Source organism: Myotis lucifugus, unplaced genomic scaffold, assembly GCF_000147115.1.
Source record: "Myotis lucifugus unplaced genomic scaffold, Myoluc2.0 scaffold_39, whole genome shotgun sequence".
Taxonomy (NCBI): domain Eukaryota; kingdom Metazoa; phylum Chordata; class Mammalia; order Chiroptera; family Vespertilionidae; genus Myotis; species Myotis lucifugus.
In genome coordinates this window covers 519,907-545,571 of record NW_005871087.1, presented here as the reverse complement: position 1 = coordinate 545,571, position 25,665 = coordinate 519,907, and the positions used below count along the sequence as shown (strand labels likewise).

The 25,665-nt window shown below is 46.5% G+C and overlaps 2 protein-coding genes and 1 long non-coding RNA gene across 3 annotated transcripts in view; 2 read left to right on the top strand and 1 right to left on the bottom strand.

Annotated features, from left to right (window-relative positions):
• Window positions 1-6: 6 nt before the first annotated feature.
• Window positions 7-18,313, top strand: CRTAP (cartilage associated protein). The gene is made up of 7 exons (XM_006087627.2): window positions 7-166; window positions 5,210-5,359; window positions 7,332-7,503; window positions 10,923-11,051; window positions 12,814-12,959; window positions 14,387-14,470; window positions 16,629-18,313. The coding sequence occupies exons 2-7, from the start codon at window positions 5,276-5,278 to the stop codon at window positions 16,680-16,682; spliced, it is 669 nt and encodes a 222-aa protein (XP_006087689.2). The 5' UTR covers window positions 7-166; window positions 5,210-5,275; the 3' UTR covers window positions 16,683-18,313.
• Window positions 18,314-20,211: 1,898 nt separating this feature from the next.
• On the top strand, window positions 20,212-23,460 carry LOC106696969. The gene is made up of 2 exons (XR_002828953.1): window positions 20,212-21,454; window positions 22,376-23,460. It is a non-coding gene; the product is annotated as an uncharacterized LOC106696969 (long non-coding RNA).
• Window positions 23,461-23,638: 178 nt separating this feature from the next.
• SUSD5 (sushi domain containing 5) overlaps window positions 23,639-25,665 on the bottom strand; it is a 35,319-nt gene continuing 33,292 nt past the window's right edge. Inside the window, exon 5 of the mRNA XM_014454795.2 lies at window positions 23,639-25,462. Coding sequence (XP_014310281.1) covers window positions 24,159-25,462 — 1,304 coding nt within the window. The 3' untranslated portion in view covers window positions 23,639-24,158. The remainder of the gene's footprint in view (window positions 25,463-25,665) is intronic.

Sequence of the window (25,665 nt, the reverse complement as noted above, 5' to 3'; positions counted from 1 at the left end):
CTACCCCGAGCTGCGCCTCTTCGGGGGCCTGCTGCGCCGAGCGAACTGCCTCAAGCGCTGCAAGCAGGGCCTGCCAGCCTTCCGCCAGTCGCAGCCCAGCCGCGAGGTGCTGGCCGAATTCCAGCGCCGGGAGCCCTACAAGTTCCTGCAGTTCGCCTACTTCAAGGCAAGTCCTCCCGGCGCCGGGCCCCGCCCCTTCCCCGCCCCAGGCCCCGCCCCCGGACCAGGCCCCGCCCCCTTCGTGCTGGGCCGGGTTCCACCGCCCTCTCTGGACCCAGCTCTCAGACGCCCAGCCTTGGCAAAGGTCGCCTCCGAATCACGTCGCCCTTACTCATCGCAGAGAAGGAAATACCTTTCCTGAAGGGTTGTTCTAAGGCAGAGAATACGTGCATAGGACATCTAGCGCAACCAACTGCCTGGTCGTTGTTACCTATTATTGGAAGACAGACTCCGCTTTCAGTACGTGCCATTAAAGTCCCTTTCAGTAGCAGAGGGCCTGAGGAGCCGCCTGGTCCCTTATAAAAAGGAGGAAATTGAGGCCAGGAAAGGGGAGAACACATCCTTGCCTGGAGGAGCAGACCGAAGCCCTGATTCATCAGGGCTGGCGCTCTCTGATGTCTGTCTGTCCTCTAGAATTTAATTTAACACAGTTGTCTTGCTCCTTTTTGCGGCTGATTTGATTCTGTCTGTGATTGCTGGCTAAAAATAGCCTCAAATTGCAGTTCTCTATCCTTGGAGACCCACAAGTTTTAAGAATGGGCTGAATTCCCTGTTACTGGATAAAGAAGCTTTAACTTTGCAGGTCTTCTCTGGGTTTTGCCAAGAGAGCCCAGGTTCTACTTTATCTCATTGGAAACGATTTTAAAAACAATATAATTGCGTTTATTTTAATGACTGCAAAATTAGATGCATGACAATTGCCAGACTCTGGAGGGGAGAAGTTGGTTGTTTTGTTTTGTTTAACTTTGATTTGAGTCTTTGGCCTGCAAGGTCTGTTTTTCATATTTCCACTGAAACAGCCACATGAGCAATAAAATAGCACTAAACCCCAAATAGAAGGAGAGTTGGGTTATTATTTTTTAATATATTTTTATTTATTTCAGAGAGGAATGGAGAGGGAGAGAGAGATAGAAACATCAATGATGAAAAAGAATCATTGATCAGCTGCCTCCTGCACACTCCCTACTGGGGATTGAGCCCACAACCCGGGCATGTGCCCTTGACCGGAATTGAACCCGAGACCTTTTAGTCCACAGGCCAATGCTCTATCCACTGAGCCAAACCGGCTAGGGTGAAAGCTGGGTTATTTTATGCTCAAGTATAGTTTTATATAACAGTAGAGGCCCAATGCACAAAATTCGTGCAAGAGTAGACCTTCCTTCCCCTGGAAGCCGGCACCGGCTTCCCTCTGGCACCCGGGACCTGGACTTCCCTCGCAGCCCCCGCTTCACCCGGAAGGTCGTCCAGAAGGATGTCTGGTCTAATTAGCATATACGCTTTTATTATTATAGATATGAGTTTTGTGGCTGTTTGTCCTGGCAATAAAAAAAGTTTTAAGATGGAACCAGGGATAAGATTAATAAATTTACAGGACATTGAAAAATGATGACTGGTTCATTCAAGCACTATTTTTTAAGCTAAAAATGACTTGTTTAATTCTCTCTCTTTTTTTGGATAGCTTTTGGCAAATGCAGTCAGAACCAAAATTGAAGCACATAATCAAAAGGGGAAACACTTTATTTTTAAGACTTGAGAATAGCAAAAGCTCTGATTTCTTTAATGTATAGATCAAATGGAATCAAGTGATGTAGGGAGGAAGGGAAGAGCATTTTACTCAATGTGACCTCTAAGGCCTGGGTTTTCTCCTTCATCGTGTCATCCTCAAAGGTCAGGAAGTTCATAGCTTCTCTTCAGAACCCTTTAATAATCTTGTAACAGTCACTTAAAAGTCAGTAAAATACCATCTGTCTTAGTATTTTGAGATCTCTTCCAGAAAAACATTAAGAATTTAATTAATAAATATGAAGAATCTTCCTTGCTTCAACTGAAAATCACAGATTTTAGGTGGTGATACTGTATGGTGTGTTTTTTTATTTTTTCTTAATGATGTTTATATTTTCAAATTTTGTTTCTGGGTAGAGAGAAAACGACTATTGGCAGGCACATACATTGTACCAGACACCTAAAGGCTAGAGACAGGATTTGGGTGGATGCTTCTGTGCCAGTCTGATTTGTCACTGTTTCAGTGATTAAGGACGAGTGTCTGATCTGAACACATGGGGAGGGATGGTGAGTTCAGACTGTCAGAGAGAGGTGAGGAGGCGTGGATGTGTGATCTTACAGAGAAGGGGCCACCCTCCAGGTGTGTAGCCCTCAAGTCCTCAAGCCCACTACAGATTTCATGTCTCCAGCCTGCCTTAGGTGTATATCACTCGCTGTGGGCTCTCTCTGTGGCCACCATCTCCTTGGAATACTCATCTTCCGGCGAGGCTCAGTGGTTGAGCGTCATCCTATGAACCAGGAGGTCACGGTTCCATTCCCAGTCAGGGCACATGCCCAGATTGCAGGCTGGATCCCTAGTAGGGGACGTGCAGGAGGCAGCTGATTGATGATTCTCTCTCATCATTGATGTTTCTCTCTCTTTCTCCCTCTCTCTCTCCCTCTCTCTCTCTCTCTCTCTCTCTCTTTCTCTCTCTCTCTCTCTATAAAAATATATTTTAAAAAATGCTTATCTTCCCCACAGGCCAAGGAAAAAGTGGGCTGCAGTGCTTTGTCAAATCCTTAATGACTCTGAACTCTAAGCAGAGAGCACTGGCCACCTTGCAGGCACCACCCTTTCCCAAACTCAGAAGGCCTGCCGCCACACCGACTTAGGAGTGGCTCGTTGGGCAGGTAGCGGGGGGTCCTTTCATGCAGGTGGCTGTCTCTCTCTTAGGAACCCGTGGCAGGGGAGGGCTCCCACCCACCTTCTCCAAGATGTGGCCTGTGTCCCAGCTGGCAGAGCTGAGTTAAAGTGAATGGGTACCCTTTGCTCTTCAGGAGGGGGTTCCGTTTTGTGAACTCAGGTCCCAAGTGAGAGGCCTTAAGAAGCCCCCTCCACGCCCCTCTTTCTAGGTGCTCTCCTGAGACTGAGAGCCTCATTCCACTGGCACACGCGGTAAAAGGGCTGCATTCCGACCCCCTCCTTCCCTCCACTGCCAGGCTGGCCTCTTTCCGGCCAGGACTGTAAAACTCTGCAGAACGCTTTCAACGCCGTCCCACTACCGGCCACTGACTGGCGTCCTCAAAACATCACCACCCAGCGCTTCGCTATTACAGCCATCAATGTTGTTTTAAACGACTTGGCTCCAATTCTGGGGGAATTTCGTATGGATATGTGCTACCCTTTGATTCTCTCTTTGTCCTTCTTCTTTCAGGCCAGCCAGCTTCTGCCCACAGCTCCCTCTCCCAACTTCCTTCATTCCTCACACTTGCCAAGGTCTCTCACGAGCACAGGGCTTTTGTCAGAGTCATTTCTGCGTTCTGACCAGAAGTTACCTCCCATGAAGCAGTAAAACGCAGAATCAGGTGGCCACTGCCTAACCGTGGAGAAGAGAAAGGGAAAAAGAGAAGAAAATGGGAATGGATTTTATGACAATATTATGTGGTCATAATGTCAAGTCCAATCACTGATGCTGTGTCCTGCCTTGTCCCAGGAGGTGTGCCAGGCACGAGGAATGCAGACAGGAATGACACTGCTGGGTCCTAGCAGGATCATAGTGAGGAGGGGGAGATGGACACATCAGCTGAGCCCACAGAGAGGTGTGAAAGGTGGGAAGACAGAACACAGGCGACATCGAGTTTGCTGGGAGATAAGGAGAACTTATTTAAATGTACAGTACATGAAGACAGGGACTCATCCCCCCCCCCCCACACACACACACCCTCTGTTTTGCCCCTTGTTACTTTCTAGAACAGTGCCTAGCATGTAGGAGGCTCTCAGAAAATGCTTGCTGAGTGAATGGACGAGTAAGTGAGCAGGTGGTGACAGTCATTGAGAATGGTGAGGTCCAGCCAATGTGGCTTGGTGGTTGAGTGTTGATCCATGAGCCAGGAGGTCACAGTTCCTGGTCAGGGCACATGCCTGGGTTTCGGCTCAATCCCCAGTGGGGGGCATGTAGGAGGCAGCCGATCAATGATTTTCTTTCATCTTTGATGTTTCTATCCCTTTCTCCATTCCTCTCTGAAATCAATAAAAATTATTTAAGAGAGAGAGAGAGAGAGAGAGAGAGAGAGAGAGAATGGTGAAGCAGCAGGTGAAGCAGCAGGTTCTGTGAGAGACTTAGGAAAATATTGATGTGTCAGAGACTGGCAGGAAAGATGTGGTGTAGTCATTTGGGCGATTGGAGGGACATTTATTAATAAGGCAGTTAGCTACAGAGGCTGGTTAACAGTGGAGTGTTGACCATTCCTAGGCCAAAGAGGCAAAGGAAAGAACCTGGAAGGAGAGAGAATGTATGTATGGAAAGGGTCACCTTGAGAGGAGCTATGACCTTCAGTTAAGGGACAACAGCAGCTCGAGGTGACTAGGCAGGGAGGGAACCAGGAGACTAAATAACCCAACCTCACTCTTCCCTTTCTTTAGTCTCCTATTGGGGTTCCTCATTGATGAATCCCACTGGAATCTTGAGGGCAAAGGAGTCTATTTTTGTTTTTGTTTTTTAAAAATATATTTTTATTGATTTCAGAGAGGAAGGGAGAGGGAGAGAGAGATAGAAACATCAATGATGAAAGAGAATCACTGATCGGCTGCCTCCTGCACGCCCTCTACTGGGGATCGAGGCCACAACCTGAGCAAGTGCCCTGACCAGGAATCGAGCAGTGACCTCCTGGTTCATAGGAAGACACTCAACCACTGAGCCACACCGGCCAGGCAGGAGTCTATTGTTATGGTCCATAAAGGCCAGCCTTTTGGGGTATGGAGCAGGATGGAGGCAGGGGAAGTAGATTGTGAAAGGCCCACAGAGGCCATCTAGTCACCTTCAGGGAATAAACACTCACCAGAGTAGCTGGACCAAGTCTTAATGGGCCATGGGAGTCACCGAACCCTAAGCTGGGAACATTGTGTAGAAACACTAAGTTGCTAAAGATCCAATAGACCTTCTAGTTTTGCATAAGCCATTGCTCACCATCCATTGAGTGGCTTTCGTCTTTCTTCTTTCTACTTTAGGCAAATAATCTTCCAAAAGCCATAGCAGCTGCCCACACCTTTCTACTGAAGCATCCTGATGATGAAATGATGAAGAAAAACATGGCTTATTACAAGAGCTTGCCTGATGCCGAGGACTACATCAAAGACTTGGAAACCAAGTCGTACGAGGTATGTTTGGAGTTTTGCACACTGGTCAGTCGCAATGTGAATTGTTGAAGAAGCGTATCTCATTGAACAACTATAGACATCTAAGGACTTCTAGTGACTTTTGATGACATTTGATGAATGTCATGACAATAGAAATGATTGATTTTTTAAGCACAAATCTGATCCATTTACGAATGAGATTTTACATTCCATGATGCTTTTAAAGCCACCTTTCCTTTCAGTGCTACATTTTAGAAATATGGTCAGTTGATTATTCAGTTTTAAGACGGTAAAATAAAGACAAGTCTTGGAAATCATCCCAAAAAATGACCAAGACACAAGAATCAGAAACATAAGTTTCCATTTCTGATGAAACTAGGAGACATATTTTTAAACACAAACACATACACACAACATATATACCTACTAGAGGCCTGATGCATGAAATTCGTACAAGAGTGGGCCTTCCTTCTCCCGGCCGCTGGCATCGGCTTCCCTCTGCAACCGGGACCCGGGCTTCCCTCGCAGCCCCGGCTTCATCCGGAAAGACGTCCGGTCTAATTAGCATATTATGCTTTTATTATTATAGATTAAAGTGGAAAGGGAATAGCGAGGCTAGGAGGACAGACTTGACAGGTGAGAAGCTACTTAGATCTATGCATCTGCAAAGAGGAATTCTGCTGAGAATTAATGAGGACAATGAGAAGAGGAAGACCCCAACCCCTCTCACCATTGCACTTACCATGGTATGGGCCTGTTGAACTCAGGCACTGGGGACATGAATATTAATGAAAGGCAGGGCAGGATTGGAAACACAGGGATATGTTGAAAGTATCCAGGGGGAGCCAGGGGAGCCCAAGCTCTGACTACAGGGTTTCCTCCCGTGTGACCAGCCTGCCAGCTCACTTTTCAGTAGTGGTGACCCTCACACGTAGTGTGTGAAGTCTCTTTCCTGGGGTCCCTTTAGTTTTCCAGGAGAGCATGCTGAGGCTGTCCTGGCCCCTCCAGGTTAGCAGGTCTGTTCGTGTATCCGAAATCTGTACTTATTTCTTGTGAGACCACGCTGCTTCCTCAGCCCTCGTTACTTCTCTTTTACCCGATCTGGTCAACAGTGAGCAGAAATTCCATGAAGTTTCTTCTGTGTGGCACATGGCTGCCTGCCCTCCCCAGGAACTGGGGCTGGTGGAAGGCCTCCCTATTTATTACTGCACGGTTAGGGACAGGTGTTTGACACCTGCTCTCAAGCTTATATCTTTTCCTGGATTCAATTTTTAAGATCAGCTTTATTGAGGTATAATTTATTTAAGTTTTAATTACAGATTTAAAATGTACAATTCAATGAGTTTGGACTTATATATGCAGTCCTGTAACTCCCACCATCATCATGACATAGAATATTTTCATCTCCCCTAACACGTTCTCTCATGTCTGTTTTGCCTTTGCCCCAAACCCTGACCCCCTGGGGACTGCTGCTCTGATTTCTTTCACTATAGTTTCCGATTTATCCTTGACTCGAACCTAATTTTATTATTAAGCACTTGCTACCTTTTGAATTAAATGAAATAAGAAGCGTACCATTGGCCCGGCCAGTGTGGCTCAGTGGTTGAGCATCGATCCATGAACCAGGAGGTCAGGGTTCGATTTCTGGTTAGGGTACTTGTCCAGATTGTGGGCTCAGTCCTCAGTAGCGGGGCGTGCAGGAGGTAGCTGATCAATGACTCTCTCTCATTGATGGTTTTTTCTCTCTCCATCTCCCTTCCTCTCTCTGAAATCAATAAAAATATATTTTTAAAAAAAGACGCGTACCACTGTACACAGGGTAGAAAAAGCTAGACAGAAATAAGTCACTAACTGGCTTCCTATTTAATGAGGGTCAGCGTGGTTTCTTCAGAATGAATGAGAATGGAGCCCTGTGGTGGTCTGATTCCTCTGGGAGGACAGGGCCCTCTCCCTTCACGTCTGGGAGTTTCATTAGCTTCTCCTTGCTTTCCAGAGCCTGTTCATTCGAGCCGTGCGGGCATACAACGGTGAGAACTGGAGGACGTCCATCACCGACATGGAGCTGGCCCTTCCCGACTTCTTCAAAGCCTTTTACGAGTGTCTCGCAGCCTGCGAGGGTGCCAGGGAGATCAAGGACTTCAAGGATTTCTATCTTTCCATAGCAGGTTGGTCGGGGGTCCTGGGAAAATAAAAATGGGCCCATGAGTACCTCGTGCCTCACGTTACTGAGATCACTCTAATACTGGAAATTCTTCAGCACAAACAAAGGCAGAACGAAGAGTATACTGAACCTCTAAGTCAGTGGTTCTCAACCTTCCTAATGCCGTGACCCTTTAATACATACAGTTCCTCATGTTGTGGTGACCCCCAACCATAAAATTATTTTCGTTGCTACTTCATAACTGTAATTTTGCTACTGTTATGAATCGTCATGTAAATATCTGATATGCAGGATGTATTTTCCTTGTTACAAATTGAACATAATTAAAGCATAGTGATTAATCACAAAAACAATATGTAATTATATATGTCTTTTCTGATGGTCTTAGGCTATCCCTGTGAAAGGGTCATTCGATCCCCAAAGGGGTCGCGACCCACAGGTTGAGAACCGCTGCTCTAAGTAGTTGTCACTAAGATAACTTTTGGAAGGAAATTGTCTGATTATAAAACAATGCATGTTCATTATAGGAAGCTTAGAAAACACAGGAGAGAATGAAGAAAATTTACATCACGCAGTTAGCTCAGATTGCCCGAGGTTTTCTCTTTAACCACTAGTGGGCAGTATCGCTCCAGAAAATGGGAAATGGCCGTAAAAGGTTTTCCCAAGTTGGTTTGGGGAACACTGAGCCTAGAACTGCACCTCATAGAAAGGGTTCCCTCGTCAGATAAGTCTGGGAAAGAGCTGTGAGCACTGTCTGCCTCTTGAAAGTCACTGCGCACTTTAGTGGTTAAAGGCTCCTAGAAATCTTGTGGTCTGGTGAATCTAGGGTTTTTTAAATCATTTTCTTTTGCTCAGGTATCTCTTTTTCCACTGAGTACCTTTTTTCCTTTCTTTTTTTTTTTTTTCCTTACCAAAACTTTTTTGTTGTGGAAAATTTCAAACATATATGAAAAATAGAGAGAAGAGTATAACAATCCACTATGTACCAGGGATCGAACCCGCAACCCAGGCATGTGCCCTGACCGGGAATCGAATCTGTAACCTTTCCGCGTGCAGGACGGCACTCCAACCACCTGAGCCATACCAGCCAGGGCCAGATTCACTGATTTTTGACATTGAGTGTGCTGCTTTTTCATTCTCTCCCAATGTGTGTGTGTATAATTATTTTTATTTCAGGACCATCTGAGAGTAGGTTGCATACATCATGACCTTTTAACCCATAATACTTCAGTGTATTTCCTAAGAACAATAATAGTCTCTACATACCCACAGTACAGTTACTAACCTCAGGCAACTGAATCTTGGTACAATGCTTTTATCTACAGTCCATTTTCAAATTTTGTCAACTGTCCCAGTGGTATCTTTTCCAGCAACTTTTTTTTGCCTGGTACATTCTAGCCAAGGATCATGTTTCCTAATTATTTGTTTCTGTCGTGTTTTTTCATCTGGAGCTGTTCCTTGGCCTTTCTTTGTTTTTCTTATGCCACTGGTATTTTCTTTTTAAATATATATTTTATTGATTTTTCACAGAGAGGATGGGAGAGGGATAGAGAGTTAGAAACATCGATGAGAGAGAAACATCAATTAGCTGCCTCCTGCACAACTCCTACTGGGGATGTGCCTGCAACCAAGGTACATGCCCTTAGCCGAAATCGAACCTGGGACCTTTCAGTCCGCAGGCCGACGCTCTATCCACTGAGCCAAACCAGTTAGGGCGCCACTGGTATTTTCTAAGAATGTAGGGCAGTCCCTTCATAGCATATTCCTCAGTTTGGGTTTCTGTGATGTGTCCTCACAATTGCATTTGGGTTGTGCGTGTTTGGCTGGACCATTACAGAAGTGTCCTCCTCAGTATCGCATCCAGATGTGGGTGGTGTCTGTTTGCCCCTTATTGGTGATGCTAGTTTTTGAGCATTTGGTTAAGGTTCTTTTCAGCTTCCAGTGTCTCCACAATATAATTACTATTTTTCCTTTCGAGATTAATAAGGAATTTGTGGAGAGGTACAACTTGCTGTCTATCAAAACACTCTGTCCCCCCGACCACCCCACTCCTCTGACTTAGCCTCTGTTGAGGATTATTGCCTGAATCATTGTTTTTCTACAAAGGTTCTGTGTATACAAATCTATTTCCTTCTTATTTTTTTGTCTGCTTCTTTCATATAGAATAGGTGCCATATTTTATATACTGTTCTGTTCTTAGTTTTTTCCACTTGACAATGTATCCTAACGAGTATACAGAGATTGTGTCATTCTTTTTTACTGCTGCCGAATACTTTTATTGGTGTGGGGAGGGGGGCGATATACTACAGTTTATTCACTTATCTGATGGACATTTGGGTTGTTCCAATCTTTTGCTATTTCATATAATACCACAATGGGACATTTTAGACTTTTTATTCTAATTATGGAGGTGTGTTTTCAAAGTCAACTTAAGTGGGATTGATTGCTCAAAGAGTAAATGTTTCCATAAATTATATAGTATTTTGTTACCATTTTGTACACCTACCAGCAATATAAGAGAGTGCCTTTCTAACAAGATGTGTACCATTTTTCTGGAGTCTTTGCTTGTCGTTGCATGAAGGGAGAAAAGGTAGGGGGCCAAGTATTATTTGGCGGTTTTGGGGAACCAGGCCCAGTAATAGCGTTTTTTCGTTGTCGCTATTCTCATATCATTGGCACAGCTAGTCCTATAGCCCCGATTCAACTGCAAGGGAGTCTGGGAAATGTAGTGTTTGATATCTTTCTATGTTATTATATTTAGGTCCTCCTAATCTCTTTTAAAGTCTATATAGATTTATATGTACCATAATTTATTAATCACCATCCTGTTGATTGGCATTTAGGTTATTTCCATGTTTGTTTGCTGTTTTGAACAGTGCTTATGTGTGGCTCTGTCTATAGAAAATTTCCCGGAACTAGACCACTGGGTCAGAGGAAATTAACCTTTGATAAATTTTGCCAAATTGCTCTCTGAAAAATTTGTTCCTGTTTTGCTTCCACCAACAGAATATGAGAGTGTAAGTCTCACCATTCTCTCCCTAACACTGGGTGTCATCATATTGTTAAAATTTTGGCCAATATAACAGTTTAAATGATCTTAGGTGGGACTATATTTCTTAATTATAAATGAGATTTAGCATCTTTTCACAATGTTTGAGCCATTTTTTTTTATCATTTCTTCTCTCTTCAGATCTCTTTGACCATTTTTACATTGGATATTTGTCTTTTTCTTGTTAATATTTAAGAAACTTGACATGTTAAAGGTTTGAGTCCTTCATCATAAGTGTTGCAAATATGTTACCTTCATCATTTATCATTTTTACCTTTATTAGTTGGGAGGTGGGGCAGAAGGACCATTAATGAAAAAAAAGAAAGAAAGAAAGTAATGCGTGCATGGCTCTGAACATTTATCTGTTCTTTCAGATCATTACGTAGAAGTTCTGGAATGCAAGCTCCAGTGTGAAGGGAACCTCACCCCAGTGATAGGAGGCTACCCAGTGGAGAAGTTTGTGGCTACCATGTATCATTATTTGCAGTTTGCTTATTATAAGTGTAAGTAATCCTCTTCTATGGAGATCTTGCACAAGGGGCTTCGTCCTTCTAAGACTCGGCTTCCCCCTCTGTACAAGAGAGGTAATGACTTGTGCCTGTGGTTTTGGGAGACTCCATCGAGGTCACATCATCAGCCCTACTGCATGCTTTGCACAAAAAGGCAGCATGCATAGTGACTCAGCCCACAGACCCTGGAACCAGACTGCCTGGGTGCAATTTCTAGCTTTGTCACTTCTCTGTGTCTCAGTTTCCTCAGCTGTAAAGTAGACAATAGCCCTGACCTCATACGATTGTGGTGAAGATTAAAGCAGTTGCTAGACATGGAATGCTGAGGGTATTCACACGCTGGCACAGAGCAAACTCTTTATAAAGGTGTTTGTTCTTTTTGTCGTTAACTCCCCTTCCTCCCCGTCATGGGCCTTACTTTTCTGACTGTTACAGTTTCCTTCCCATTGGTCCTCCCTTCGCCTGAACGTTATCAGTCAGAACATTCCAAGTGGACATAACTTTACCTACTGCACTAATTTCTTGAGTGCTGGTGGTGTTACTTACACTTGACCCCTTTCTGGGCCTTGTGAAGAAGTGGCTTATAAGAGGCTGGTTTTAAAGTTGTCGTTACCAGAAACAGCCACGAGGCGGCATGATTTATTCATACCCAGAGCTTTAGCAAAGGTACTGGTAGTGTTCCTGGGTTGTAAATTGGGTGGAATGTGCCTTCTTCCTTGTCCCCAGCCCTAAGACACATCCCAACCTCTCCTAAACTCCTGTGCTGTTGTAGGTGGGGCAACTCTAAGGAGGGCGGCTGGAGGGAACCTTGTTTCCAGGAGATGAAAAGACCAGGTGACTTTTTGAAAAATATTTATTGATTTTTTACAGAAAGGAAGGGAGAGGGACAGAGAGCCAGAAACATCGATGAAAGAGAACCATCAATCAGCTGCCTCCTACACACCCCTCACTGGGGATGTGCCTGCAACTGAGTACATGCCCTTGTAGGTGGGGCAACTCTAAGGAGGGCGGCTGGAGGGAACCTTGCTTCCAGGAGATGAAAAGACCAGGTGACTTTTTTTTTAAATATATTTTTATTGGTTTCAGAGAAGGAGAGGGAGAGAGAGATAGAAACATCCATGATGAGAGAGCATCATTGATTGGCTCCCTCCTGCCCTGTGCCCCGCCTGGGGATCAAACCATGACCTCCTGGTTCATAGGTCGATGCTTATCCACTGAGCCACACTGGCCAGGCCCAGGTGACTTTTCAAATCTCTTCCAGCCTGGAGAGTCCACCGTCCTTTTGGGTTTTCTAGGTTTGGTTTAGCTATCGGAGGGCCCACCTGAATCTGGAGATTGTGGTTTCATCCAAATGGGACCCGGGCACTTGAGGACCCCAACGGGGAGGCCCATTTGCTAAGCACATCCTCCCTCACTCTCCTCAGCCCCACGGATTCTAGGCCTTGGGCCCCAGGCTTCTCCGGTTCCACGGGTGTGAGACCAGCTCAGATCAGAGCCTGAGGTGGAAGATAGTAGGCATTTCTGCAAAGGCATCTGCCTAACAAGGAGCTTCCAGGTTTCAAAACTCCAGGCTGCCATGGAGACCCTGTCTGTGACCTGCCCGCCCAGGGATGATCCTGGTTGGTTGCAGGCTTTTGGAAGGAGGTGCTGCCGGAAGGGGCTCATGCACCTCCTTTTCCTTTAGGAAGCTGCGCTGTAAGGAAGGGTGGCAGGTGAGAGCAATTGATGTCCTGTTCCTCTTTCTCCCTAACCCCAGTGAGTGACCTGAAGAACGCAGCGCCCTGCGCGGTCAGCTACCTGCTCTTTGACCCCAACGACAAGGTCATGCAGCAGAACCTGGTGTATTACCAGTACCACAGGGACAAGTGGGGCCTGTCGGACGAGCATTTCCAGCCCAGACCAGTAAGTGCCAGTGCACCGGCCATCACATTCCTTTCCTCCTCTATCTGTCTGTCTATCTGTCTGTCTGTCTGTCTATCTATCTATCATCTATCTATTGTTAATCCTCACCTGAGGATATTCTTTCCATTGATTTTGATACAGAGAGAGAGAGAGAGAGAGAGAGAGAGAGAGAGAGAGAGAGAGAGAGAGAAACATCCATGCAAAAGAGACACATCAATTGGTTACCTCCCTGCAGGCTCAGTGACTGGGGCTAGGAATCGAACCTGCAACCCAGGTACGTGCCCTTGACTGGGAATTGAACCCGAGACCCTTCGGTGCACAGGCCGATGCTCTAACCACTGAGAAAACCAGCCAGGGCCTTTCCTCCTCTTCATTCTCAGGAGACTGCTTTGCACCTGAAGAGAAGGGGTTATTGGAAAATGAAAGGAAACTCATTTTATTTTCTGTGTTTTGCTCTCTAACATTTTACTGCTGTCTTCTGATTTTTAAACCAGTGAAAATTCTGCAGATTTCAAACCATTACAGAAACATTTTACTCAGAAAGTAAAAGTGTTCCCTCGTCACTCCATACTTTCTGTTTACCCCCTGCCTTATAGCTGCACATTTAGTCATCTGTACAGCCCGTATTTATTTATTTGTACGGAAACAGGCTCACACTTTACATACTGTTTTGCAGCTTGCTTTGTCTTCCTAGCAGGTCATGAACATTTTCCATGTCACACCTATACACCTGCTTTGTTATTTATTATTTTTAATAGCTTCGTGTTGGGCTTGTTTACTCATGGACCATCCTTTAATCCCACACTGGACAAACTCAGCTTCAAATTGTGTTAGGGAACTCCATGGATTATATATTATATTCAAAAGGTTTTTTCTAAATGATCTTTGTTCTTAACTTGTACTTTCATTGGAATTTACCGGTATGTATGTGGTCCTGGTTTGCCATTCATACATCTTCCTTCACACACACACACACACACACACACACATTCATACATCTTCCTTTCACACCTACATACACATTTTTCCTTCACTCCTACACACACACATACAATCTCTCTCTCTCTCTCTCTCTCTCTCTCTCTCTCTCACGCTCTCTCTCTCTCTCTCACACACACACACACACACACACACACACAGTCATACATCTTCCTTCACACCTACAAACACACTCACACAATCATTCACTAGAGGTTGGCTGCTGTTTTTTTTTAATGAGATATAACTTAAATACAGTAAAATTCACCCTTGGAAGGGGCACCAGTCCTGGTTTTAGTATATTCACAGAGTTGTGCAACCATGGCCACTACCTCATTTTAAATATTTCTATCACCCCCAAAAGAAACCCCATGCCCTATTCCTCCCACTCCTGGTCCTAATATTAAAAGGTTGGTCCTGTAAACTGTTCCCTGTCTGTGTCTGAACAGGAAGCGGTTCAGTTCTTCAACGTGACGACGCTCCAGAAAGAGCTGTATGACTTTGCTCAGGAGAATATAATGGATGATGATGAGGTAAGTTTTCATGTTTAGCACACGTCTGGCTAAGAGAAAATATTACTCACATCTTTGCTAAAATCACTGGAAGGCGAGTCATCCCTGAAATAAGAAACAGAAGGGGACCTTGAGACACGCGGTGTCTGTGGGCGTTTTAATGGGAGTCGGCGCTGGCATGGGCAGAGCGGCTTTCTAGGAACCCAGGCTGCAGCGCCGCATTTCCCCACGGAGCATGGAGCACGGAGCATAGTAGGTGCTCCAGGACCCACCATGGGAGCCTCCAACCATCTTTTTTTTTTTTTAAGGGGAAATTGATAAGCCTTTCTTCTTCTTCTTTTTTTTTAAAACATATTTTATTGATTTTTTACAGAGAGGAAGGGAGAGAGAGAGTTAGAAACATCGATCAGCTGCCTCCTGCACACTCCCTACTGGGTATGTGCCCGCAACCAAGGTATATGCCCTTGACCGGAATTGAACCTGGGACCCTTGAGTCCGCAGGCCAATGCTCTATCCACTGAGCCAAACTGGTTAGGGCTCTTTTTTTTTTTTTTAATTTGTTGATTTGAGAGAGAGAGAGAAACATTGACTTTTCGTTGTTCCACTTATTGATGCATTCATGTGTTGATATTTTTTTAAAGAATAAACATTTTTTTAAATACGTTTTTATTGATTTCAGAGAGGGAGAGATAGATAGAAATATCAATGATGAGAGCGAATCATTGATTGCCTGCCTCCTGCATGCCCCCCACTGGGGATCGAGTCTGCAACCCAGGCATGTGCCCTTGACCAGAATTGAACCTGGGACCTTTCAGTCCGCAGGCCTATGCTCTATCCACTGAGCCAAACTGGCTAGGGCAATAATAAACATTCTTTTTTAATATTTTTATTATTTTTATTTTGATAGTGGGAGGGAGGGAAGAAGTGGGGGTGTAGGGGGAGAGAGAGAGGAGAAACATTGATTTGAGAGAAACACATCATCTGGCTGGGGATTGAACCTGCAACCGAGGTACGTGCCCTTGACCGGGAACCAAACTCACGACCCTTCAGTCCGAGGGCTGAGGCTCTAATAATCACTGAGCCAAAACCAGCCAGGGCCATGGGTTGATTCTTGTATGTACCCTGACAGGGGATCAAACCCACAACCTTGGTGTATCAGGATGATGCTCTAATCAACTGAGCTACTTGGCCAGGGCAAATTTTGTTATTCGTGATGCTAACTGAATGGAATTATTTTCTTATTTTCATTTTTCCTTTACTTATTCCGAGTGTATAGAAAGACAGTTGATTTGTCATATTGATATTGTCATCCTGCACGTCACTCTAGCTTTCTGAAGTTGTTTCCTCCCCTGTGACATGAGAGAGCTTCACTGAACCTTCATGATAAAAATACCCAACAAAGTAGGAATAGAAGGGGGACTTCCTCGACCGACAGAGGGCACCACAAAAACAAAAACACGAAAAACCCCACCGCTAACAACATACTAAATGCTGAACCAATACTTTCCTTCTAAGATTGGGAGCAAGACAGGGTGCCCAGTCTCTCCGTTTCTATCTGACATTGTCGTGGAGGCGTTAGCCAGGGCAATTAGCAAAGAAAAATAAGTAAAAGACAACCAGATGGAAGAAGACGTAAACCACCACTATATTCCTAGGAAACGGGATCTCGGTGCGCCCTTGTCAGGTTGAGGAACCCCCCTTCCATTCCTACTTCGCTGGCTGCTTTTGTCATGAAGATTCAGTACAGCTCTCTCATGTCACCGATGAGGAAACGTTCCAAAAAGTAACCCAGGTCTTGGTCTCAAAAAGCCCGTGGTCTGGTGATCAAGGCAGACAAGGAACAGATCGAAAGTGTTCCTGTGGGGCAACAGCTAACGGGAGAGGGTAGAGGTGGGAGGAGGCACAGAAGGGGGGTGTCGAGCAGGGTCTTTTGGAGGTGGCTGGACTGCCCACCTCACACAAGGGCATCTGTGGGGGCACTTGACTCCACGGTCACATGGAGTGGGAGCCAGGTCCCCTCCCAGGGAGAAGCCAGGTCCCCTGGGCCCCAGGGCAGGGGCGAAGGGCTGCTATGGCCCCAGCAGGGGCCCCACAATGGCCTCTTGGGAAACAGTCTCTGCTCCCCGCACTTTAAAGCCAGGCAGCCCACTCAGCAGAGGCGTCTTGTTGTCTCTTGCAGGGAGAGGTGGTGGAATACGTGGATGACCTCTTGGAGCTGGAGGAGACCAGCTAGTCCACAGGAGACAAGGACACTTCCCGTCGATGTTCAGGAAACACAGATTCTTTGCCTTCCTTTTCCCAACTGCCCAAGTGGTTGATACCTCAAAGCCTTCTCTTTATTCTCTGAAGTGAAAGGGAAGCTCCGTCTCTCACTACATATAACAAGGGGTGAGCCTGCCTTCCCCGTGACCACACCTGCCTTCCCTGTGACCACACCTGCCTTCCATGTGACCACACCTGCTTCCCCTGTGTTCACACCTGCCTTCTCTGTGTTTGCGCCTACCTCCCCATCTTCACACCTGTCTTCCCCATATTCACACCCGCCTTCTTCATGTTCATACCTATCTTTCTCACCAGTCTTTCCAATTTTCCCCCCCAGAAAAAAACCAATATTATTTTTTAAATAAGAAAAATACTAAAAGATGATCATCGCGAAAACCTACTTTGACCTTTCTGCTCTTCCAGATTTTAATCTTTTTTTTTATCCCCATGAGCAATGAGAATCCCACCAGGAGGACTAACAAGGAGCCACCTTTGAGGTTGGAGAAAAACAGGAGAGTGTGGGGTTCTGGAATCTGAGCTTTTTAAGTTCGACCTTATTCCCTCCTCCGATAAGCCATTTAGTCTAGTTGGGACACGCCGGGGATGGAGGCAGGAGGCAGGGCTTTCCCCACAATGGCCCGGAAAGGAATGAAGGGACATCGAGTTTGGGGGCTTTAGTATGAGGATGAGTCACTGGTGGTAGAAAACACGTTTTTGCTTTTCCAGCTTCCTTTCCCCCCCATCTCACTGTTCCAGCCTCGGGGAATGTGATGCACCCTATTTCTCATGCGGTACTGTCCTTCCCCATTTCCCTTCTCCTGAGAGCACTTCCTTTTTTACCCACGTGAAGTCCTCATGCCAAGATCTAGGCTACTCAGCTCAAGACAGTAACCTACTCCTGTGGCTTTGGCGGAATTTGCCCACATCAGCAGAGTCTGTACTCCCAGGGGGCAGCGTGGCCAAAGGAGTCGGTGTTCTTGGCATCACTGATGGCTGCACCCCAGCTCATGGGATGCGGGGTTCTCCTGTCTTCCCTGGTCCCACCCTCTACTCCACCAGAGAGACTTCCTTTTGAAGTCCGTGGGGAAGAGGGTCATAGGACAGGATTACAAAGTAGAGGGGGACCCAGGGTGGACGCCCAGCCCCAGGGCTCCTGAATCATGGGGGTGGTGCACCCAGCGGCTGTTTAGCTCCCCCGAAGCTCCTGGCTGCAGTTGACCTTCCCAGTGTGTGAGGAGATGCACAGAGATCACCACAGGGCCAGGGCTGGGCTGGGGGATCTGACTCACTCCACCTCTGTGGCCTGTGGAGCTTCCGCCTGGTCCTCTGCCTTTGCATCTGAGTCTGGGCTGAGCTTTGTGTGGGTGATGTTTTTCCACACAGGGTTGGGTGGCGGTGGTGGTGGTGGCGGTAGTGGTGGTGTTCTCATTCACTCTCTGAACTTGGCCTCTTTTCACTGGGGATTGAAAATCACCTCCACCCCCATCCTAGCCATGTCCCCTGAGGAAGAAACCCCAGGGATAGTATGATCCACATCGTCAGCACCTCGCTTTGGTTGAAGGCTGTAGAACCGAATTATTAAACTGTTTACTTCAACGGAAACAACACCAATCTTTAAAAACAAAGAGGTGAGCTGGTTTCTCCTACCATGAAACCCCGGTGTGCGGGCTGCACTCAGTGACCACCCAGCGCCTCCCTGAACGGGTTTCTTTTTTCTTTTCTTTTTTTAGATATATTTCTTTATTGATTTCAGAGAGGAAGGAAGAGGGAGAGAGAGAGAGAAACATCAATGATAAGAGAATCATTGATTGGCTGCCTCCTGCACGCCCTACTGGGGATTGAGCCCGCAACCCAGGCATGTGCCCTTGGCCAGAATCGAACCTGGGACCCTTCAGTCCACAGGCTGACGCTCTATCCACTGAGCCAAACTGGCTAGGGCCTGAACGGGTTTCTTATATGGGCCTAGAAGATGCCTGGATTGGACCTCATGGGTTCAGCATCGGTCTGCTCTGTCTTTGAAAAAAACAACAACAACAACAAAAAACGAACACATTTGTGAGCTGTGTGAATTTCCATACTTGCCCACGATACCTCACTTGCCCTCTGACCCACCAAACGGTTCTCTGTTTGGTGTCCTCAGGCTGGTCCGCCCAGGGAGGCCGCCCACCCAGGGGCTGGGGCGGGGGGATCTGTCCAGCCCCATCGCTGGTCTGGTAACCCGGGCAAGGGCACCCATTGGACAGGTCTGAGGCGACCCGCTGCAGCCCCTGTTCATGTTCAGACATTGGCAGTGAATGGCTGAGGGTGTGTGTGTGTGTGTGTGTGTGTGTGTGTGTGTGTGTGTATGTGTACACATAGGTTTAAAAGGGACTGATTGTCTGAAAATGTCTCAGATATCAACATATTCAACGTACTGATATCTTTCCGAGTCCTGAGACTTTCTATTTACTGCCACAAACCTGTTGTTCTCACCTCTGGGATCCCGGAGAACCACTGGGTCCGTCGTCCACAAAGGCTGCCTTAGGAAAGGTTGCTTTTAGGGCTTCTTGCTAAGGGAATGTTAAGAGCACAAAAATTGTATTGAACCAAACTCGGTGGCAAACAGAAAATGATCTGTTAGATTGTCAGCGGGAAAGGGTTTATTATGACTGCCGGTGGGATAAACAGGGGCCGGTTTCTGCCAACATTTATGGAAATAACGTTTTTAAGTTTTAAATGTGAGCTGTAAACCTAAGCGCCTTCAGTTAAAAAAAAAAAAAATTCAATGCTGGAGCTGTCGGGAGGAGGTGGACCGGTGCCAGAGCAAACATTCTCATTTAATAGTGTTTGCACATGGAGCTACAACACAGTTTGTAGCGAGGCCCTGAGAAAAACCCACAACTAATCCTTCATCGCAGCTGTCTGAACTCTTGATCATCTGCCATCCCCCAAACAGCGCCTTCTTTTTTCTGGTGGCTCCAGGCTTGAATGACTTAGTGTGGAGAGTTTAAACTATATGCAAGGCGGGGAGGGAAAAGGGCAGGGAACCTTAAATAAGCCTCAGCCAAAGGTTTTGTGCATTGCACTTCCTGTGCTTGCAGCCGGGGTAGGGCTGTTCCCCACCCCGTCCACCCCGGGCCATCTCCCCGGGAGGGGAGAGGCCAGGACAGCCCAGCTTCTCCTGGACCGACCCTCTCCTACCCCAGAAGTGAGTCAGGAGCGGCTGGGGTTTGTGCCACAGTAGGATGCTTCTCTCCCTAGGGCAGGCCTGTGAGCCACCAGACCTTCGCTCCTAACATTGCCCCACAGAGATCTGGCTTTGGGGCTTGTTGAAGAAACGAATTGGCTCACTACCTCCTTGCAGCTGGTAGGGTAAGATACTGGTGCCTCATTTTACCAGAAAAGAAGAGGAAGAAATTAAGAAATGGGGCCTGGCCGGCATGGCTCAGTGGTTGAACATCGACCTATGAGCCAGGAGGTCATGGTTTGATTCCCGGTCAGGGCACATGCCGGGGTTGCAGGCCCGATCCCCAATGTGGGGCATGCAAGAGGCAGCCGATCAATGATTCTCTCCCATCATTGATGTTTCTATCTCTCCCTCTCCCTTCCTCTCTGAAAAAAGAAAAAAAAGAAAGATAGAAAAATGTGGCCAACAGATCCAGGAGCAACCACAGAGCTTTACTGCCCACTTTAGGGTGGCCGTCGGTAGGCCAAACTATGAAGGTTGCTGATGTCTTTCCATCCCTCCTCCCTTGGGTAGGGAAGTTTAGACCATCTCGCTCTTGTGGGAAATTTAGAGCCTGGAAGATTATTAAAAACACTGATGATTTTTTAAAAAATCACATTAAATGTCTCATTTTGCATATTCTTTACAGTTTTCATTCTCTATCCGCTAGATGAGACTGCCTGACCACACCCGGTCATTCTGGGCTGCCTGTTCTAATGAGCTGTTTGCTCAGGCCCGTGAGATTTCTGACGTTGACTTAGCAAAGCAGAGCCCTTTCCCCAAGGACTTTCGGATCTCTCGCAGCAAATGGTCCTGGTTAGAGCCATGAGCAGGCCCAGGGCCTTTCAGGAGCTAGAGGTTCATTCTCCCAAGGAAGGTTCTTTCTCAGATACCTGGGGTCACATTAGGAAAAACTTTTTTTTAATTGATTTTTAGAGAGAGGGAAAGACAAAGAGAAATATCGATGTGAGAGAAACACAATGATTGCTTGCCTCCTGCACACGCCCCGACCAGGGCCCAGGCCGGGGAGGAACCTGTAACCAAGGTACATGCCCTTGACCGGATCGAACCCAGGACCCTTTGGTCTGCAGGCCGACACTCTATCCACTGAGCCAAACCGGCTAGGGCAGGAAAAACATTTTGAATCCAGGCCTTGCTTTGGATCTGATGAGTTGGTCCCTCCCTATAGTCACTATTGCAGGCAAAGGACCAACAACATCTTCGGGCCTGGCTGCCAACAGCCACCATGGCCCATGCCTGTTACTAAAGGCCAAGCAAGGAGAAAGGAGGGCATAGAAGGAGGCAGATGGAGAGAGTGAGGAGCCAGCCAGTGCAAAAGCAGACCCACGGTAGCGAGAGTTCAAACACCAGCTTCTAGAAGAAGCGGAGGCAGACACAGATTTCATTGATGTCGGCCCAAGAACTGTAGAGGATACAGTGGGAAAGTTTGGATTGAGGAGTGGCGACATGGGAATAAGAGTTTGCGCATTGACAGATGTCTTAGGTCTGGATCCCTTGAAGTAAAGCCTTTCAGAGAGGTGAGTAATCTCTGGTTGGGTGAGGAAGAGGGAGGAGGATGCGAGGAGCGGGCAGGAGCTCTGCAGATTCCCCTGAAACCCTGCTGCAGGGAGAGCCAGGCTTAGAGGGGTAGCTTAGACACAGCAAGTATTAAGACACTATTTTCAAGCTAATCTTTTTTTTTTAAGCCATTGTGAATGTAACCTAGATATAAAATACATTAAACAACTATTTAGGGAGATCTTTATTTTAAATATCGCAGAAGCTTTGTGTTAATAGAACCCCTCCCCCAATTTTCATGAACATTAAAACATTTACTAGTCTCAAAACATGTAAAATGACAGCGTTTTAATCATTTGCTTTCTACATGCTTTTTAGATCCTCTAACATTAATTTAGAAGACACCAAATCAATGAAAACTTAAAAACGTATGTGTTGGGCTTATTTTGCAGTTCGTGTCTAGAAAATAGTACATTTACATGTATTAATGTATTTGTAATAAATGTATTAATACACCTGTATTAATATTACCCATTTTGGGATTGCTGTTAAGTAAATGTTCTTGGATTATTACATATATGTGAATAACACAATCCCAATGCTGAGATGGAGATTATTTTACATAGTTAAAAATAGAAAAGCTATCTTGTAATAGGTTAGAAAAGAATCTATAAATATATACAGTCTCTGGCTTTTATTCTGTTGTGTTTTGCTTTGGCTACATGCAGAAGGCATTTCATTCCCATTGTTCTAGATTTCATCTGACACATACGTGTTCCATTTGGTAGCTTCAGGTCTTGGTTTTACCCAATATGGAGACGAAGGTCTTTCATTTTGCTGTGCTGCCTTTATAGCTACTTAGACTATTATTTTTCCAAAGCTTGTGCTGAAAAGAGGTGGCAGGGTAGAAAACACGTTACAAGAATTCTTTTTATCCTCAGGTAAAACACCACCACCAACTTTTCACTTGTAAAGAAGTTCAGGATCCCTCTTATGACACACAAAAATACTCAGACTCTCAGAGTCTCAAAATACAGGTATGCCTTCATCACTTTCTACCAGTGAGGACAATTTCTAAGAAGGTGATTCATATTAGAAAAATGTGATGTGTTTTGTTTCTGTGCCAATACTAGGAAACCGCTGGAGTATTGCAGGAGCTTTGAACGCTGCCTCAGTCGCACATTGACTTCCGTGCAAGACAAACCACAGGTGTTATTCATCTTCTGGCCTCTAGGCTTCAGCGCACCTCAAAGCACCCCAAATGGTTCTCAAACTTGAATTGCATTTAAATCACCCGGAGGGCTAGTTAAAACACAGAGCCAGGCCCACCCACAGGGTTTCCGCTTCATGGGTCTGGGCTGGCACCAGAAAATTTGCAGCTCCAGCATGATTCCAGGAGAAGTTGATGCCTCTGGTCCGAGAACCACGCTCTGAGAACCACTGTCATAAACAGTTCTTGCTGAGCCACCAGAAGATGATCTAGATGCTATGAAATGGGTGGCTCTACAGCCAGATGAATCCATCCTGGGCTCACGCTGTTTCCCTGGAGCTCACAATTGTCACAACAGAGTGAAGACCAGGTGGGCACAGGTCATTTCACATTTTCAGTTCCTATGTTTCGCCATCAAGTAGGTATTCACACCTGATATCCTAGTCCTTAGCCCTCTTAAAACTTTCCTCCCCTCCCATGTCATTCCTCTTACTGGAGTTCAGAGAAATGGTTAATCCGGAGAGAGGAAACCAAGGACTGAGCTCTGTTAGTCCTGGCAAAAATTCTAAGACATTCCTAGGCACAGACCGGTCAAGGACAACTACGCCATTTCCGAGAGGAAACGGTGCTTACCGGTACAAAGCTGACCTTATTTTTTAAAAAACGATGGGCTGTCCCACAGAATGGAGGGAACAGCCGTGGATGTGTGTCCGGCCATCCTCACCTTGCCCTCCCCCACCCCCAACAAAATGCCAGTCTTAAATTCTCTCCAATTTCAACAAACAATTAAAAAGAAGTCTCAAAGCTTCCAGACTATGTCCTGGTTCTTAGCTCATTTGCCCTCAGCAACATCACATTAAAAGGAAATAACCCATTATTCCAGCGGTTCTCAACCTGTGGGTCGCGACCATCGGAAAACACATATAGCATATCAGATATTTACATTACGATTCATAACAGTAGCAAAGTTACAGTTGTGAAGTAGCAACGAAAATAATTTTATGGTTGGGGATCACCACAACATGAGGAACTGTATTAAAGGGTCACGGCATTAGGAAGGTTGAGAACCGCTGCTCCCATTCTCAACACTTAAATATCTGTATCCTAAATAACACTGCTCTCAAATACTCTATTTATTATGCCTATTGCAAAAATGTCAGGTCACGGAGGCAGTCATTTTATTTCTTGAAAAGAAGACAATAGTATGATGAAGCAAGAGGTGAGTTTTGATCTCGTGGTGGGATTAGGGCCCAAGCCCAGGTCTGGGGATGAGTGCGATTCATTCCAGGGCAGATGGCTGAGGAGATACTGACACGTGTGATGACACCATCAAAGCTCTCCTGCCAGGTACCTCAGAGATTACTTCTCAGCTTAGAAAACAAAGACCTGAGAGCAAAAGGCAAGCCCTCGTCCACCCGTTTCATGCTCCAGCGAACGATCAGTGTTTACCAATGTGACGGATCACAGTTTGTTTCCCTACCAAGTGGCTTTGGGAGAGCCCACGCTGAAGGTGGCTAGACCTTCTCCATCTCTATCTGCTGGTGGTAGTGCCTGGCCTGCCGCTGGCCAACGTTCAGCTTGTACACGGAGCTCTTGTGCTGGCACCTGCGGTAGCCCCACACGGCCGCCACGCCTGCCAGGAGCAGCAGCAGGCACAGGACGGTGACGATCGTGGCGATGATGGGGCCTCGGCTGAAGCTGGGACACTCGTCTCCTACACACGGCTCCATGGTTGGAAGAAGCTCCTCAGCTGCACCTGGACCAGGGCCTTCCTGTCCCAAGAAGTCCTCTGACAGCAGGTATGGGAAGTTATCCCGGACCTCGGGAGCCGTGGTTTCCATGGGGACCTGGGTGGCTGCCATGGTAGTCGAGGGAATGTGGTTGGGCGTCTTGGGGACAGCAGTTGTTACTGTCTCCAGAGTAGAGCTGGTGAGTTCATAGGGTGAGGTGGCCACAGGAGACTTCTCTATGGCAAACCTCCAAGGGACAGTTGACTGGTACCTGGTCAAGCCACCATCTCCTTTGCTGGGACCCTCGGTTTCGGACACACTCTTGGGTCGGAGAGCAGAAGCTTCTGCATCTAGTGTTTGAGCTGGAAGAACTGAACTGTGGGTCGTGTCCTCATTGGGTGTGAAGGTGGTACTCCTGGGCTTATTAACTTCCACAAGAATGGGCTGATGGGAAGTGAAGAGAGCACATTCTTCCAACCCTACTGACCCATCTCCCTTGTCCCCATCTTCTTCTACTTCCTCCTCTTCTGCCTCTGTCTTCCTCCAAGCCCCATCAGTCACAGGGTAGCCGTCTAACCAGGACTCGTCGCTGCTGCTCACCATCGGGTCCCCTGCCTTGCTGTCATTCCTGCCTACATATGGCCCCGAGGGTCCACCAGGGCTGCTAGAGGTCACCTTGGTTTCAGGTTCACCTGGGGCCAACGTTATGCCACTGTGGTTGTCTCCAGCAGGAAGCTGCTTTTTGGTGTCATCACCCATCTCCTTTTCCAGCTCAAGCTTGTGGAAGGTCTCGGCAGGAAGCCAGAACAAGTACTTCCCTTTCAGTACCGATCCTGGCAGGTCTGTGGGAACGCTGCTCCCAGTGCTGGGCAAGCCTGTCGTTGGCACGAAGGCTGTATCCTGGGCTATGTTTTCTCTGCCCGCAGAAATGGAGACCAGACGGTCCTGTTTTGGGGCCTCCTCGGGGGCTTCTCCTTGACCCCTGTCCTCCTCGGCCTCTGTCCGAGAATCCTCCCTGAGCTCTCGGAATGACACAGACCTGTCATCAGGGAAATTATCTTCATAGTCAATATGTGCCTCAGCCTCATCTGGAAGGGAAGGGAGGGAAAACTGTGTTAGGTCCAAGCTCACAGAGCCAGTGTAGAACACGAGAAAGGGAAATAAAAAGGATAGGGACCAAAACAGATGAAATAAAACCATCACTCACAGATGATATGACTGTGTACAACAGATTAACCCAAAGAATCTACATATAAAAGCTCTTATAATTAATATGTGACTTTATCAAGAA

What these genes read in the sequence shown, in the direction of transcription:
- CRTAP (XM_006087627.2), top strand. Translation starts at nt 5,276, where the DNA reads ATGATGAAGAAAAACATGGCTTATTACAAGAGCTTGCCTGATGCCGAG. An exon ending in TTTCTATCTTTCCATAGCAG is followed by an intron (nt 7,504 to 10,922) that starts GTTGGTCGGGGG and finishes CTGTTCTTTCAG; the next exon opens with ATCATTACGTAGAAGTTCTG. An exon ending in GCAGTTTGCTTATTATAAGT is followed by an intron (nt 11,052 to 12,813) that starts GTAAGTAATCCT and finishes CCCTAACCCCAG; the next exon opens with TGAGTGACCTGAAGAACGCA.